An 18453-nucleotide genomic window follows, 5' to 3' on the forward strand; every position below is an offset into this window, starting at 1 on the left:
TGTTATCAGAGATGGCGACATTGGATTTGACATTTCAATACGATTGTTCTTTGACCTTTTTACAAATGAAAGAATGCTGGCTTGGGGAAACAAACAAACAGGTACATGACTGCCGGTATGCCGTACCTAAAAATGACACGCAGACTTTGCAGAAGGTGTTGAACTGGAACTTGTTGGCGGCCTCCAGCAGGGTTTTGGCATTTGCCGAGTGGATGACCAGCGAGCCCGTGTACACGAACTCCAAAAGAAGCTCCAGGACATCTGCTCCGATATTGGTCATCTTGAGTTCCAGCCGCTCTCCGCTTCCCGTCTCTTTGGAAGACCTGACGGCACGTAAACGCACACCAAACACACACAAACGGAGAGGTCATGAGCAAACGGAAAGACGTACGATCACCTTGTGTTTATATTTTTAACACATTTCTAAACCGTAAATCTCATTTCTTGGTCCTGAAATGAAACAATCTGAATCAAAGGTCAAAGCACTTGTTATGTCTCATGACCAGGCCCACACTGAATCTGCAATCGGAAAGTTTTAACCTCACGTAACTGGAACTTAATCATACAATTCATGAATTTTCCACATAATTTCGTGCAGAAAAGCTCAAAAGTCTGCATATTCAGTCTGGGCCTGCACATGACTTGCGTTGAAAAAAGGTAAAGGTGGCAAATGCATAACAATATGATGGGGGAAAGACACGGAGGAGAAAAAAACGACACCGCAATCTGCCTGTCCGCATGGAGAAATCGGCCAATAAACTAGAAGAGATGGAAGTCTTCCATTACACGAATAAGATCCGCAAGCATTCGCAGCACACGACCTCTGAATATCAAACGTACCGACCGTCTTCATCCGCACATGTTTTAGCCCACGGTAACCTGCCCGCTGATGTCATTCCAATCCAATTGCACTGATCACTTCAAATGTAATCATTTCCAGGGGTGGATGGGAAATGTGAATAATGGCCAACATCAGGGGTTTTATGCTCCGAGTGAAACGCTAATCCTGCGAAGGTCAAGGGGAGGGGAATGAAATTAATAGCCGAGCGACCGTCGATTGTGTTTTAGTGTCGGCTCAAGATAGCACGCTGATGTGTACAGTCACCAGATAACTGCCGAGGTAGCAGACGGAAAGTCGATATACACTAACAGGCCATTAGGTGAAAATTAGGCCATTCTAGATATTTGTTCTTGGCCGGGTAACAATAGGGATACTACTGATATACAATCCACAGATAATCCACCCGTAGGTTTTAAACCAAAGCGGGCGAACGTACTCCACCTGATTTATTGATCAGTCATTTCGGCCGACGCTATTGGTGACCCGTCGCTTTAAGCGTGATGTTGAGCGAGCGCTGTAATGTATCATTCGATTCTATATTCCTTTAAAGTGTTCCCTCGATTCCCATTGAGTGAGATGTGTCTGTAATGTGATGCACACATCAAGTGACTATATGGCACAGCATTCACAACAGCAGTCTGGACTGTAGATGTGTTAAAACTTTCACATATTCGCATGTTTCTTAGTCTAGAACTGAATGTAGTGCAGTAAAAAAAAAAATTCTGGCCGCCAGAAATATACAGTAATATACATACGTTGTTTAATAAATCAAAGTGGTAAATTTGCAGTCTTTTTCTGTAATTTGACACATTTCAAAAGCATTATAATCAATTCTGTAAAATTACCGGTTCTTAGAATTATACGGGAAATATCTGTAAAACTACGTTTTTTTACAGTGTATAATTTCAACTAAATGAATGACTACTGTACCTTTGACATCAATATAAAAAAATGAAAAAATGTACTTCTGATATACTTGACATTTGTCAAAGAGAGTAAATGATGAAAGATTACAGATTTCTTGCTGTAGGTAAAAAATATATTTAATTTAAAGGGATATTGATCGCCCAAAAATAAAACATCTGTCATTATTTATTCATCCCCATATCTTTCAAAACCTGTATGACTTTCTTTTTTCTGTGGAACACAAAAGAAGCAATGTCTCAGGGGTTTTGTGTTCATACAATGCAATTTAATGGAGGCCAATGTTGTTTGGTTAACAACGTTCTCCAAAATTCTTCTGTTGCGCAGACAAAGTCATACTGGTTTCGAATGACATAAGGGTAAAAAGTAGGGCTGTCAAACGATTAATCGCGATTAATCGCATCCAGAATAAAAGTTTGTGTTTACATAATATATATCTGTGTACTGTGCATAATAATTGAGTATTTATTAACACATATACATACATGCATATATTTAAGAAAAATAAAAAAATGTATAAACATTTATTTATAATTTCAATTATTGGTAAATATAAATAAATATATTTAAATATTTCCTAAATATCTATTCATGTGTATGTGTTTGTATTTATAAATACAAAATTATTATGCACAGTACATAGATAAATATTATGTAAACACAAACTTTTGTTCTGGATGAGATTAATCGCGATTAATCGTTTGACAGCTCTAGAAGATAATGAAAAAAAAACATTTTCGGGCAAATTATCCTCTAACACAATACTTGGGTTACATTTGGCAACAAAGCGATTTTTGACACAACATCACTGAAAACCTGTAGAATTGATAAACCTCTCACAACACAGCGGACGACAGGTGTGAAACAAACGTGCAGAATGTTTACAACGAAGAAGAGTTGAGAATACATGAGAAAAAGAGAGAAGAAACAGAGAAAAGAGGGGGGAAAGGGGGACGTTAGCTCTGCCACGGGAAGCCAGCAGCCATTCTTCCGGACGTGAGGAGGTGTTCCATGACTGTCCCCGGACCTTTCAGAATGACCCCCCACCAAACCTAAACAAAGTCCCATTCGCAATGTCAGCGTGCCCCTGTGCATGAACATAGGAGTGCGTAGTATGTTATTAGTCTTCACTGAGCGAGTACTTGAGAGGGTAGAAGGAAAACTCGAGTGGACAAATGTGCAATTACGCCCCTGGAACTACAGCTGAAAAGATTAAGAACGTCACTCCCTCCTGAAAAGCAAAAAAAAGCCAGAGTTTGTTATTTTTGTCCCCTCTAATTGCCGTGGCCATAGGTTTTAAGAAAACAGAATGGGATGTAATCCTGGGTTAAGTTATGAAGGTGATAAAGAGAAGGAAGGAAAAATAAGAACGGAGGAGAGAGCAAGAAATAAAACAAAAGCATGTTCATCAACCAGGTCAATTAGTGCAATCTGAATCGGATGGAGTAGCAATTAGCTTTGTCTGAGCACTTTTATTATGGAAATCACTCTGGCTTTGGAGAGAGGTGCATATTTATGGAGCTGCTGATTGCAAGCGCTGGTTTTTTTTGTAGGATGGAGAGAGAGTACAGCAAGCGAGAGAGAGAGAAAGAGCGAGCCAGAGAGCGTGACAGAGAGAGAGAGCATGTCTGTGGCAAATGTGGAAGCAGAGAAAGTGTTTACAGAAATGAGCATCTACTATTTTTCTCACTTATTTTCCAGCATTAGCAGCCAGCATGAGGATGAAGATGGTGGGCACACACTGCATGTGTGTGTGTGCAAACGGAGATTATAAATTAGCCGGGGACGTCCAAAAAAAACTGCTGGCCGCTGTTGACTCTAACACATCCAAACACACACACACTCAAAAAAATAATTCTGAATATCTGGAACTCATTTGGTCTCCTCTTCACCAGTAAACCGTGATTAACTATGAAAATAGAAAAACACCATGCCACGACGCTATAACTAATAACATCGCGCAACTAGGAATCTGATCGGTATGTAACAACGCAAGTCGCATTTTAGGACGGAAAAAGTACAAAACAATCTGAATGATAAATCTACACATATGACCACGTGAGGACGATGGGAAAAAATCGTTTTTTAGAGGTCTGGAGAGAAAATTGTTCAGCCAAATCATTACGGCATGAAATATGAATGAAGCAGCATACTGTGGAACTTCATTACTGTACATAAACTTCAACCCTTCCCGAACAACACTCAAGCTGTGACTTTTCGCCATTGGAGGAGGTAATTGCGCCTACAGAGAAGTCGACTGTCACATCCCACAGGATTAATGATCTCCCGCTGTTCTCCGAACGCCACCTCGCTCCTTTTTGCTCTCGTACTGTAAAACAAACGCGCCGCTCTTATATAAATAAATAAAAGCGCGGTGTCAAAGCTACTTTGAGCTGGCCACGTTTCACATTACGCACATACGCTGAAGGCTCGGAGCCAATGCACTACCCATAAATTAAAGTGGCACAGAGCATACTTATTGAAAATCCGGAGGGGAAAATGGAATTACCGAGGGCTATCCGTCTCTGCGCTCTACGCGGCAGATGCTAAAGGGGCGGGTAATAGCTTTTTTCCTTGACCGAGGGGGAGCGTGCGTGCACATTTAGGAGGTGCATTTTATGCTTCAGGTGACATGTTCTTTTCCGTGTTAAAAATAGCACGCAGCTCGGGCGATAGCGAGTTGCGAATCTGCGCCGAGAGAACGGAAACAATGTTCTTACTCGGGCATTTTGCCTGAGACGCAGATGTTGATGTGATAAGACAGCTACGGACGTAGGTAGCGCTCTTCTGTCAAACTGTGTAATCTGAGGGATTTAAAAATGATTCCTTCTACCAAAATGATATAGATAACTGCAAAGTTCATTCTAGACAGAACAGCAGCGTCCGAAACACAACAACAGTATAACAGTAAGATATCTTTAAGATCACTTTATAAACTATTTTTCTAACTGATGAATGGGAAAGCATTAACAAGTTATCACCTGTAGACTCGTTTAAGGTATCGCTGCTGTGCTTCTGAAACCTTGTATCTCCATATTTCATGATTTTTATATTTTTGTCATAAATCATGTTTATCAGTCACTGGGTTTTGCAAATATCTAACCAATAAAAAGTATTAAAAAGTGTGTGTCAACTTTGACAACACAGTATGTATTTAAAAAGTAGAGTTGTTTTTTCCATTTCCTGAAAAGCAACAAATTTGGAGACACCAGGTTTCAGAAGGACAGCGACATTTTGTTTCTTGATGTGAACAGGCCTTAAGATTTCTGTTCATATAAATAATTATTTGTGCACGTCATTCTTTGTAATATTTCATCCGAAAACACTGTAAAAAATGTACTGCACTTAAACTCGGGAGAACGTCACAAACATTTGATGTGCAAAAAAGAACAATGTTAACATGTCGCTTTTTATAATAAGCAACGCTGTGACATAACACTGTCAGAAAACTTTGAAAAGTAGCTGGTTCTAGTCGGTATAACATTTCAAGAAACACTTTCAAACACTGCAGGTTCAAGTCAAGCTAAGGCTGACCCAGATCCAAGAGACTTATTGGGATCACAAATCTGCTCTTTTATCACTTTGCCCTTGAGCAAGACACTTAACCCAGGACTGCTTCAGGGGAACTGTTCCTGCTCATGTTCGGGGTGAAGTGCATCTGCGCAAAAGTGAAAAACTCCCTTACGAAAATTAACCACGTTTGTTTGTGGTAAAAGTGTTTTGGTGCATTGATTACTATTGGCAAAACCATGGTTTTACTATAGTAAGCCATGTTTTAACTATGGTTTTTGAAAACCACGGTTGTTTTGTGGTAACCATAGTTTTACTACAGTAACCATGTTTTTTTTGGTTTTAAACCATGGTTAATTTTCGTAAGGGCTGAACGGTTAATTATAAAGGTGCTGCAGTGACTAAACACTTCTTACACTTTTAAGTTTTTTTAAGTATAAGTTAAAGTTTTTTTAGGCTGAATTAATGCTGTCCTGTATTTCGATTTGGGTGAGTTTGCTGCATTACCTCATTTGCTTAATTCCTTTACTGAATCGGGCAAATACTCCTTTGGCGCCTTTTGGTGACGTTGTGCAGATGTACCATAATGATGGTACGTCGTGGTTTGTTATGCACAGGCAAGTAAATTTTGTTAACTTATTAACATAGTAAGCATTCATTTTGTTCTTTTCTACAAATACTGTACTGAATGAACTACTACTGTTGACCAAACGACGGAAAAAAATGTTGTCATTCAGTTGATTATTAATTTAACTATAAATTGCATTACAAAAACATTTAACAAATACGGAAAGATGCATGCAGTGTTAACAATACAGTTAGGAGATTTGTTTGTCTCTTGAGATGCGGGGCGCACAGTATTCTCTAAAAAAAAAAATTCAATCATTAATGAGATCTTACAATCCAACAGTAATGATTCAAATTTTGAATACGCAAAAGCATTTATAAAGCGCATTTAGTTTGAAAGATATTAAAGACGTCATAATGCTATGCAACGGCGCATGCAAAAGAACTAAAGTATCAGGGGGAGCAATTCTACCGAATGTCATGTTCAGGCTATGACAGCAAAGTCATTAAGTAACAATGAAGACTTCAAAATTCAGAGCTGGAGAGACGTATCTATTCACACAGGAAGAAATAATAGATGTTGCATCTCTCTCCGTCTGATATTCGCCAGACAATCTTATAACGCCCATCGTAAAACGTCAAGCTAGTGACAGTGGAATAAAGCTAACAGATCTTAAACGGCTGTGTTTGTGTCTACACTGGTCCAGTGTTTACAATTTTCATCTAGACTCTTCACAAGCGATCTGATGAGTTGGCTGAGTTTTTTTCCTGTTGGAAAACTGGCACCTATCCAGAGCATCTGCGAGTTTCAGTTTTCGTTGAATAGAGGGTGACAGGTGACTCAGAGAGTCAAAAAACTCAAGAAAGCTGCCCACTGGACTGAGGTTATGAATTGTGGATGTGAAAAGTAAGTATGCCAAACTGAAGCGAGGCCATTTCAGGACACCCATCTCGGTGGAGCTCAGACTGTACGATACAGTAGTGACGCTACACTTAAGCTTAATGAATTTTACAAGCTAACAAACTGTTTTATTTTATTTTTGCATAATGTAGCGACAAAACGTTGCATATGTATTTGCGTTGTCATATCTCGAAATGAAATTGAATTATTTTTGCCGTTTTCTTGTTTACATTTAGCGCAAATTAATATTGTTCGTCACCCTAAAATATTGTGGCAGAGAAATACTGCTTTGATTTTTACGTAGCGAAATGAATAATCTGATATATAATTAAAAATAGCCTTAAGAAGGTTTTAGTACGCTAGCTACTGTAGTTAAATATTTTATGTTGAGTGTAGCGTATCGTTTGGCAAGTTAGTCTCACAGTAGCTTGATCAACATGAGATACAACACACCCAAAACACTGAAAAGAGCAAATCAAATTTGCATAAAAAATGAATTTCTGGGGACATACAATTACACCTTGCTTAGACGTGTCTGCTGTCGTTTCTAACATACGCAACTATGCTGTCAAAAAAAAGAGAGTTGGCTATGAATCTACGAATGTCAATAAAAATGTGAAAAAACGTGGCAGCTCGTCCGGAGTAAATATAGCAAATGGCTTTGACCTGCGGAGGTAACGAATCACGAGAAAGTTGTGCAAGGCTTCTCTTTGTTTGCGACTCTGAATGCGGCGCGTCCCGCTCAATGCGCCCACCGTGAACGTTTAACATATGAATGGAAAACGTTATGCTCTATGAAGACCATACGCTTGCTGATAAAATGGCTGACAAAGCTCATCCCGTACACTGCTTCTGGAGGACACTCTCCAAAATGCCCAATCTGACTCATGGGATGAATGCCTATTGTGAATTCTTCGTTTTTTTTTCTTTTTAAAAAAGATCCCTCAGTCATGGAACACATTCTCTGCTTTTAAAAATGAAAATTATGTTAATGCATTCTAAAATGGGGGAGAGAAAGGGTAACAAAAGAAAAAAAACACAAGGACGGCCCTTTTTTCCAATTTAAGATACATTCATTTGAGGGAAACGGTGAATGGCTGCTGGCCCCTGCGATAGAAACCAAAGTCTTCCGACAAACCTGCAAGAGAGAAACAAGGGGAGGCAAAATGACATAAATGAACCCTATGAGAAGAACAGATCGGATCAATGGCTGGTGGGAAGGAAAGAAGGCAAACCTTTTAACCAGGTCCTTGAAATACAAGCTGCAGGAAGCTAGAACATTTTGGTGGACTTCAAATTCTTTGCCTTCAACTATAATTTTCAGGTCTGTAAATTCTTTCTCTCTGCGCTGCTGGTTCAACTCCTTCAACATCTCTGTAGAACAAAGAAGAAACAGACAATGCCAAACACGTGTTAAGAATTCAGAATTGAGCTTTTTGGCGCAGCAAATAACAGACAGTTGCAAGAATCACCACATCGGCGCAAAGCAAAAACACAGAGAAGAGAATTCCGACGCAACAATTTATGGACATTATTGAAAAAAGCAGACAATGCACGTTTGAGCATGTGGTATGAAGATGTAAAATAGTAGTACAACACCTATTTCACAGTTTTATATCGTAGAGGATTGTGTTTCAAATATTCAGTGTTCCCTGGAAGCCGAAGAACTGGAACTGGCTGACCTATATTGGCCAATATCAATGTGTAAAATATTTGGTGCTCGGGGCAAAACTTAAAAATGCATTTTCTGCCCAAACTACACCGACGTGTATTGGTTTAATATCATATTCCGCTGGGTACTGGGGCTATTTAAACAATTTGGGACAACTGCCTATACTCAAGCGAACAGAAATAATGACGGCAATTGAGCTTTCCTGTGGCTCAGTGGTAAGAGCGTGGCACTAGCAATGCCAAGGTCACGGGTTCGATCACGAGGGGATTGCATATAGTCAGAAACAAATGTATAGTACAATGCAATGTATGTCGCTTTAGATAAAAGCATCTGCCAAATGCGTAAATGTATCTAGAGGCACATGTGTGTGTGTCAAAACCTGAGAGCTTGAATCTTTGGATTTTATCAAATTACAATTTTCTCATTTACCAGCTCGAGGCGTGCATGATAAAAAAAATGCCTGTTGACTTTGTTTTAGAATCAAAAACAAGAAAACACAAACAATGGTTAAACATGAAATACTGCATGGAATAAAAAAAGTTGTAGTAAAAAATATGAATAATTCACATTCACAAAATAATAAATTCATATTCATTGACAAGCACTGGCACCAGAACCAAATCTGCGGTCATCAAGTAACTTATTTGTCAGTAATGCAGTTATTTTGGGGAAAATAATTGAATAATTGCATTGCAGGCTGATTTAAGGTGTTCCCCAAAATGTTATGCTTGCGCTCCTAAAAATTTCAGTCAGGGGCTACAGTGCTCCTAGTAAAAAAAGTTAGTCTGCAGCCCTGCCATGGATACAAATATATGGAGAATCGGCTTTCAAGACTCGGCAAACTACAAAACTGTCCTAAATTCTCACCTTGGTGATGTTTCCAGCCACCAGAACGCAACAAATTTATTAAATGTCACTTTTCGTGCTGTAATGTGTTCACTTTTATCTCTTCCTGTTGGTTGATGCACGCTTTTGTTTATTCGTTTAAACAAATATACAATGCTAACCTTAAAAAACATAAATGTGCATGCATGCTAAATAATCATATTTTGGTATTAATCGAATGTTCCTGAAGTGTATTTGGACGTGTTTATCAGCATCATGGGAGCATTCGGACACGATCAGGTTCAAACTCAGAGGAAGCGGTCAGCACATGTTGAAGACGTGGACGCATATGTAAATGTAATGAGGTGTCTGACTGCAACCGCCGCAGACGTCGAGAGAGACGGGCAGCAGAGTCCAGTTTAATGAGGCTTCATGAAGTGATTCTGACCGCTGAAGACAGCCGGACTTCACCAAATAACCGACGGTAGAACACGCTAGCATCTCAAGGCAACTCGCAGCGCACCGGCCGCCATTTTGTCTCTCACATATGCATGAAGGCATCAGCTAGTATGTTTTCTATAAAACACAACAGCCAAAACACATCTGAGCTGATGAGTATTAAACAAAAAAACATTATTATGAGACTCTGTGGACAATATGTTATGCAATGTGATATTAATGCAAAATGTTCTCAATGCTCGCCATCACGCTGGGGATTTTAGAGACTATTTATTTCCACAGTCCATTGTTCCAAATCTGTGATATTTTTAATGGCTCATATTGACTTACAGTACCTGCTGGAAAACTTTATAGGCCAGATGAGAGCTGCAGGTGATGTAGTAAAACGTGACTTTAGTCAAGCATATAGTTACCGTGTAGAGCAATGTGAAAATAGAAAATGACCTCAATTAATTTACAATCTGGTATGCGATTTGCATGTCTGATACAGAGCATAAAGAGGTCAAACATCAATTGATTCTTTGTAGATGTTCTTTGTAGATGCATGTGACTGTTGTTATTTGATGAACTGCTCAACTGAATCACTTAAAAAAACCTAAGACACCTCTGAAGATCCGCTGACTGGAAGAACCGAATCGAATTATCGAAAACCAGATGCTATTTTAGAAATAAATTTGATCAGGGGCTAAAGCAAATGAAACTGCATTGTAAAGACATTGCGGAAATAAACAGCCACATTGATGCAGCACACACACGCACACACACACATGCACACACAAACACACACATGCACGCACAAACACACACACACACACGCACACACGCAGTGATAATGAGAGGATTGAGTCCCAGTGGCCAGTTTAGTAATACACTGAACACAATTAATTTCAGGGCCATCTAAAAGAAACAAACAAAACTGTTGATTTATTGATCTTTCTACACTAGAGACTCAGTAGTTCAAGCGTTTAATACAAGAATGAATTAAAATAAAAAAGATATGGGTGATGACTAAACATTGTGGGGGTTTTAATTGCTAGAAAGACCAACTACTTCAAATATATATATAATGTCTGAATTAAAGTTAGAATAAAAAAATATTTAAAGCATAATGCTTTTCTGTTTTAATTATTTAGGTTTCTATATACTGTATGTGTATTGTTGTGATTAAGCTGAGCTGTTCTAGTATAAATGGTCTAAAATGCCAGGACAGAAAAATATTCACAAAGTATAACCGACATAGCTGGGAGTATATATTCATATATTTGTATATATTCTCAATTATGCACATATATATACAGTGTAAAGCCGTAATTTTATGACATTTTACTTTTAATTTGAAAGAATTTTCACATATTTTTGAAATGCAGTAACAAAAATGTCAAACTGCAGAAATGAAAGTTGGGTGTAAAATGAAAAGCATTTTACTATACATTTTTTCTGGTGGCCCAGCTGATTATTTTTACAGTGAATTATATATATTATATACACACACTATATATATATATATATATATATATATATATATATATATGTGTGTGTGTGTGTGTGTATATATATACAGCCACAGAAAAAATTAAGAACCCGATCAGACACAATTTCTCTGATATTAAAATTTACGATATAGATATCTGTTTAGGTAAAATTATATTTTTTGTTACATTCTGTGAACTACTAACAGTATTTTTTACCAAATTTCAAATAAAAATATGACTTTGTTATGATGAGTGAATGATGAAGAGAGCTGGATCCAAATACAAACAGTGTTTAATACTTCCAACAAGCAATAATCCAAGAAAAGTGAAATAGGAACAGAACACGAGAAACATCCATAACATGGAAACAATACCTGACAACTAACAAGAGAAACACTGGGACTTAAATAGAAAAACTAATCAAGTTATCAAGACACAGGTGCACACAAGCAGGGCGGGGCAGTATAAAAGAAAACAAAATGGCGGAACAGTCACAAAATGGTGGAAACACTAAACAAGACAAAGATAGGTATCGTGAAAACTGGAAAAACAGGTCAAAAAGAAAGAAAATGTGCTCTGTATTTTTTGAGACCTCAAATACAGCAAAGAAACCAAGTTCATATTCACTTTTAAGCAATACAACAATAATTATTCTACATGTATTTAGGAAAAGTTCAAAAATGTATCACAGTTTTCACGTGTCTTGTCATGCTGTCAGTCTTTCGCAGTGCTGTTGGATGACTTTGTCACTCCTGAGGTTTGATTTTGTTGAAATTCAACACACACTGGACTAAAATGGCCACACTACGTCTAGAAATGCTGATTTGAAATGAAAATGTGAAATGGTCAATCAAAACTTCGGAAACGCTCGACTAAAATGTTTCTGATCATAAAATCTTTTAATGCCTAAATGTTTAAAAATAGTTTTGTAGACTAAATATAACTGTGCCATCATCAATCAGAAAAAATATTTTTGAAATGATGACCAAATAATAACGAAAACGAAGCCCCGAGTAGATGATAACTTCTTCAATACTCATAAAAAAGCTTCTTAGGGTGAGACTCAAGAAGTTGTTTTTTAAAAGGAGAACTAAATTAAATACATAAATCAATTGTATTCTTTTAAACATCAATGTCCTTTCGAAACCTTATGTCAAAATTCACAGTTTCTTAGGGAATTGAAAAACACTGCACATTTTAAATAATTAAATACAGTTTTGTCAAAGTTGACAAGCACTTTTTAAAAACTTTTATTGGTTAGATTTTCACAAAACCCGGTGGCAAACATAAAGGGCGACTAATAATAATGATTTATACCAAAAAACCCACGAAATATGAAGATACGAGGTTTCAGAAGGACAGCAGCGATATAACAAATAAACAAATAATCTATAAACACAACAAAGACCAGACACCAGCAACACACAAATACAAGCCTTCCTTTACTAACTCAACAATTCAGATTCAAGCAGCAATGTTGTGTCCTAAAGCACTGCTTTTGTTTTGTACATGTATGCATGCGTGTGAATGATCGATTCAGAGGCCAAACATGGGCCGACATGGCTTTCACAATCTCCAACACCCAATTCAGCAGCATCAGTTTCAGCGAATGACAAGGAAAGAGCGAGGAAGGAGGAACCTCCGTTGTCAGTACACAATGGTTCACCCACGAGGTCGCTGGACGCGGCAGAAAAATGCTGAAGGAAAGCTAATTATGCGGTGCGGCCCGAGGTCAGCGCTCACTGAGGGTTAGCCATCATTAACGCGGGCACGAAACATCACATGGCAGGTGAATTCTCTCTCCAACCCGCGGAGCAAGCTCACCCGAATCGAACACAGAGGAAGCCGAGAAGATTATCAGACGGTTTGAACACACACTGCATTAGAAAACGACAGTGTGTGTTGTGCATGTAATTGGAAAATAATTGGCTGTCTCGCAAACATGGTGCAACTGTAACCTACTTACTTTGAGAGCGCAGAACTAATGATAAAATCTCTCTTGAAGACGGTTCAGAAAACATTTGTGTGTCTGTTCTAATATTCAAAAGCACAACATTAATTGGAGGCTGAAGGTTATCTATGTAGAATGGAAAGCCATCAAGAGACACACAACAACAGGGTTACGGTCATGTGTCAACCTCAGGTCATTATACCTTCCTGTCTCACCTCTCACCTGATTGGACTTTCAGTGGCCTTAAACAGCCAATCAGCATGTTTCAGCCCATTAACCATAAATAAACAAAGAAAGTTCAATAAGACAATAGTGCATGGTCAAGAACCCGAGGGTAATTCATTCATAATGGCTATCTACTCAAATGAGTCAAAATTATTCAGAAATAATCTGAACATGTGAAACTAAGACAAAATGATAATAATAAAAAATAACTATAATATAATATAATTTAATATAATATAATAATATTTATTATTATTATTACTATTATTATTATCATCAATATAATGGAAAACAATATACTTTTGCCCTGTATTGTAATCATATATAAAGTATTTATTTTAAAATAATATTCATAATTAATCTGTTGGTAATTGTAGATAATAACTAAAACGTGTACTATGCAAACTATAATAAATAAATAAATATCCTATAAAATCTCCATTTAGTTAAACATTTAAAACCAAAAAATAATTTGTTGCACTTACACTTAAACAACACAATACTGGTTTATATTTAATATGGGTTGTCATTTTTAATAAGTTAAAATATAATACGTTTTAATAAACCTTTGCATAAAAATGTCCTTGGAAATAAACGTTTGCTAAATAAATAAAACGTAACTATACTACCATCAGTACGAACAAAATAATTCTGTATGAGACTTGTAAGGTCACACTAATCCAGTATGACGGCTGAGAAAAAGCAACACAATACAACATGTCTCCAACGCAAAAAGGATACCATTGATTTTGTCTGTTCGTGGTGAATTTTTAAATGGAAAAACCACAGAATGTGACACCTTTTATATTCAAAAAAGTGGCACAAAAGACTCCTCGAAATCTATATTTTCAGGCTGAAATAGTCCAGCACGTTAGGCGCGAGATCAATTAAGTCGGGCGGTCTAATTGCTGGTGCGAGCTGAAGAAAGAGGTTACAGAACACGCAAGAGCTTTTAGCAACACAAAGAGTCCATCTCCACGGCGGCTTTTTACCGTCGCCCCTCGTGCAGCACAAACAAGGCCGGAGCTTCAATTCAATTGAACTGTGATGAACTGAAACACCACAATGAACAGAAGAAAGAGGTAAATAACAGAATGGGTGTTTAGGACGGCTGAACAGATGACATGTAATAGCCTCAGACAGAACAGTCTTGTGATGAGTTTGGAGCTGTATAATTCAGCTATTTTAAGGTTCGCTGCGCAGCTCACGTTTTTCAAAATGGCATCTGCTTAGCACGTGGAGGCGGGAGGAGGAGAGATACGAAGTGCGTGCGATAGGTGAATGTTTATTATTGGAATCAACAGCGTCATGTGGTACGTCACAGTGGTTTCCTTCGCAGATACTGAGGGAGCCAATCAAAAAAAATTTAAAAAAGGGTCACACCCAATCAGAAGCCGTAAATCGTGTCACTCCTTCCACAATAAAACACAGTTGTGGTTGAGTGCTTTTACAACTGCATAAGGGGAATGTTTTATAAAACATTTACTAGAATAGACATTATAAAAACAGATACAATGAAGCTGAGCAAAAAAAAAGATATAATAAACGAGATATAATATAATAAATTATTAAATAAATAAACATACTGTATATACATACATATACATATATATATATATATATATATAGTTTTTGTAACATTTATTTCACATAATAAATCTTATATTTGTATATATAAATTATATACAGTTCCCTCCACTATTATTGGCACCCTTGGTAAATATGAGCAAAGAAGGCTGTAAAAATAAATCTGCATTATTTCTCGTTTTGATCTTTTATTTAAAAAATCTACAAAATTCCATCATTTCATTGAAGGAAAACAATTTGAAGTAGGGGGAATATCACATTGTAAAATATATATATATATATTTACCAAGGGTGCCAATAATAGTGGAGGGCACTGTATTTATTGTATGAAAAAATATTACAAAAAAGAAAATAAAAAAGAGATAAATGAACTAAATACATGTAAAATAAATATGGAAATATGTATAACTAAATATATTACATGCTTAATAAATATATATAAATGTATACACTATATACACTAACATTAAATACCAACCGCAAACGCACTAAATTTATGCATTTAGTTTTGTTTTCTTTATTTTAGTGTCATAGTTTTAGTGGCAATAGTGGCACTTCTGCATGATTTTACTGATCCAGCACCAAATACTGAAACAGTCATGACTCTCTGTGTGACATACTGGACAAATGAATCCTGGTCTTGTGTTATACCAGAAGGAGACGCATTCTCTGATTTCATTTCCAATAGAGTCCAAGCATGGAGTGTCACTTCATACTACCCCCCCCCCCAACACACACACACACGGCCTTACAATAACAAATAACTCGCAAGCTACAAGAACACAGGTTACAAAAGCCACCCATAAAATCCATCGAGGTTACCATGGCAGTAGCTGGCTGTCACTTGCAGGTTCAGAGATCCTCAGCTGATATACTATAGTAACAGACTCACAGAGCTGTAATGAGAAATATGTTCTCTGACTGCTCACAATAATGACAAACGGCATGAAAAAGTGCATGCAACACCATACACTGGAATACAGACTCTATAAAGACTGTCACAGATGTACTACACAGAAAAACATTATTTAAAAAATTATTTTAACCACACAAAACTATTATAATATCTGTTTTACATTAATGTTGCAAACCACCAAACCATAAAGAATACATTTTTAGCACATAAATATATAAATATTACATCAAAGTTTGAGAGAAAATGTCTCACTCTCGCCAAACTCCTCTACTTGAGAGAAATATGACTTAATGGAGCAAAATGAAGAGTATGTGACTTTGCGAAGCTTTTGAAAGCACAAACGCAAGAGCCCTGATGGGCATTATAAGTGCTTCTGCAATCTGCTTTGAAATTATCCAATTTATTTCCATCTGCCGCTGCTGATCTTGTTTTCCTGTTAGATTAAACTTCATAGATTGTGACAAAAAAGTTAGTGATGATAACTGTTCCGCACAGGCCGGCTGAGAACATCTTGGGTTGATAATTCAGCCCACCGTCCTGAGCATGAGTTTTTATCTCAGGAGTATATAAACACACAAACCTGAACAGATAATTCTCCGAAAAGACTCACATTCTGCCTGTAATTTACTCATGTGTTATACAGTATTTGCTTTGTATTAATGGGTGGAAAAAATCAATGGTTATATTGAAGAGGATATAATTACTTTGACATCATATTAAATGGAAATGTATAGTTTACCAAAATTTTGCACAGCGTGAAATAAAACATCTTGAAGTGTGTATATTTCTCATTAGTGGCCACGCCGGTCCACTTTTACGTTAAGTACCCTGTAAATTAAAATTAAACTGGTTTACAAGGAAAAGTTATGTTCCGATACAGATTCATGTAGGTTGTGGGAGAGGGTAACCGTGACAAAACTGCATAATTGATAAGCAACGCAAGGACACGCAGACACTCACAAACGCATTTATCTGACTTAATTAAGGAATTCATTAACTGAATTAATTGCAGCAATTTGAAAGCTATTAGCTCATGGAATAGGCAATTATTTTCAATGCATAGTCACAACTTAACACAAAATTGCACACAAATTCTGACTGATCTGGAAACCAATAAACTGTTTGGGATGGGAAGGTCTTTGAGTTCAAGTGTTTCCATATCATTTCTAAATTAAAAATGAACAAAACACGACAAGAAGAGTTAAAAAAACTTTCCTCTTTCCCTCTTGTTACAAATATACAGTATATATGTGACCCTGGACAACAAAACCAGTATTATGGGTCAATTTTTCGAAATTGAGATTTTTACATCATCTGAAATCTGAATAATTAAGCTTTCTATTGATGTATGGGTTGTTAGGATAGGACAATATCTGGCTGAGATACAACCATTTAAAACTCTGAAATCTGAGGGTGCAAAAAATAAAATAATTGAGAAAATTGCCTTTGAAGTTGTTAAACAGAGGCACTGTAGCAGGCCATCCATTCCCAAAAATAAAGTTTTGATATATTTACGGTTTGAAATTAAAAAAAAAAATTCCTCGTGCAACATTAGGATACTTAATATCCTAATAATTTTTGGCATAAAAGAAAAATCGATAATTTTGACCCATACAATGTTTTTCTGGCTTTTACTAAAAATGTTCCCGTGCTACTTAAGACTGGTTTTGTGATCCAGGGTCACATATATATAATCCACCTACACATAAAAAAATTAAGTTAAATAAAGTCTGACTGAGAATAAAAACTGAATCTAAACTTTTAACTTGACATTTAATTTAATTAAACGTTTCAGAAACATTAATACTATCATTAAAACCCTTTCTCATCTCACGGCCTCGCACAGCAAAGCACAACCCTGTTGATTTTCCGACTCTCTCTTCACTGGTTCTCAGCAGTTAGTGTTAATGGATAATGATGGACTGATGGATGCGCTCGCGGTTATATCAGCCTTTGCATAAACTGTACAAGTTGATTTGATAAAAAAAATTATGTTTAATGTTTCCTTTTCAAATAAAGTTTTCTCAGTTGACTCTGTTAATTATAAAGTGATCCAAAAACAAATTACTCCAATTTTGCCTCAATTACTTGTTTCCGTCCAGAGAAATTGCTTTGGTAAGACACCAACTAGATCAAAAATAAGCAATATAATGTATTCCTGTTCATTCAATCACTTCAACATTACGAAACAAAAATGATATGACTGTACTGTTTACAGTCAATGTCATGAAGGTGTTCATCTAGATCAGGGCTAGTCAACTGGCGGCCCGCGGGCCAAATGCGGCCGTCAATCATCTTTACCTGGCCCGCCTTAACATTTCAAATAAGTGGACAGACTTTAAGAACAGTGTGCTTTAAATGCACGTCCTCCTGAGACGCCACATCTTTAGAAGTCCAAAACGCTGCTACATTCAATACGGAAGTAATTCCCGCGGCTCATAATGATTTACGTCTTATAAAGCGATTTGATCGGTCAGTCCAAGAAACTTAATGTTATTTACAACGTTATAATCAGCAATGCATTGCACAGCCACAATCGGTTTGCGCACGCGATAGGTCTCGTTCTAAAACACGTTTTGTGCCCTTGAAAGTAGGCTAACTGT

At 37.0% G+C, this 18453-nt stretch overlaps 1 protein-coding gene across 3 annotated transcripts in view; it reads right to left on the bottom strand.

Moving 5' to 3' along the window:
* The window catches only part of LOC130565488 (kelch-like protein 29), a 197584-nt gene that overhangs the window by 51443 nt on the left and 127688 nt on the right, over positions 1-18453 (bottom strand). For all 3 annotated transcript variants that reach the window (XM_057352226.1, XM_057352227.1, XM_057352228.1), the window contains 2 exons: positions 7979-8117; positions 127-323 (listed from right to left, as the gene is read on the bottom strand). In XM_057352226.1, the coding sequence (XP_057208209.1) occupies positions 127-323; positions 7979-8117 (336 nt within the window). The remainder of the gene's footprint in view (positions 1-126; positions 324-7978; positions 8118-18453) is intronic.

Source organism: Triplophysa rosa, linkage group LG15 (assembly GCF_024868665.1).
Source record: "Triplophysa rosa linkage group LG15, Trosa_1v2, whole genome shotgun sequence".
Classification (NCBI taxonomy): domain Eukaryota; kingdom Metazoa; phylum Chordata; class Actinopteri; order Cypriniformes; family Nemacheilidae; genus Triplophysa; species Triplophysa rosa.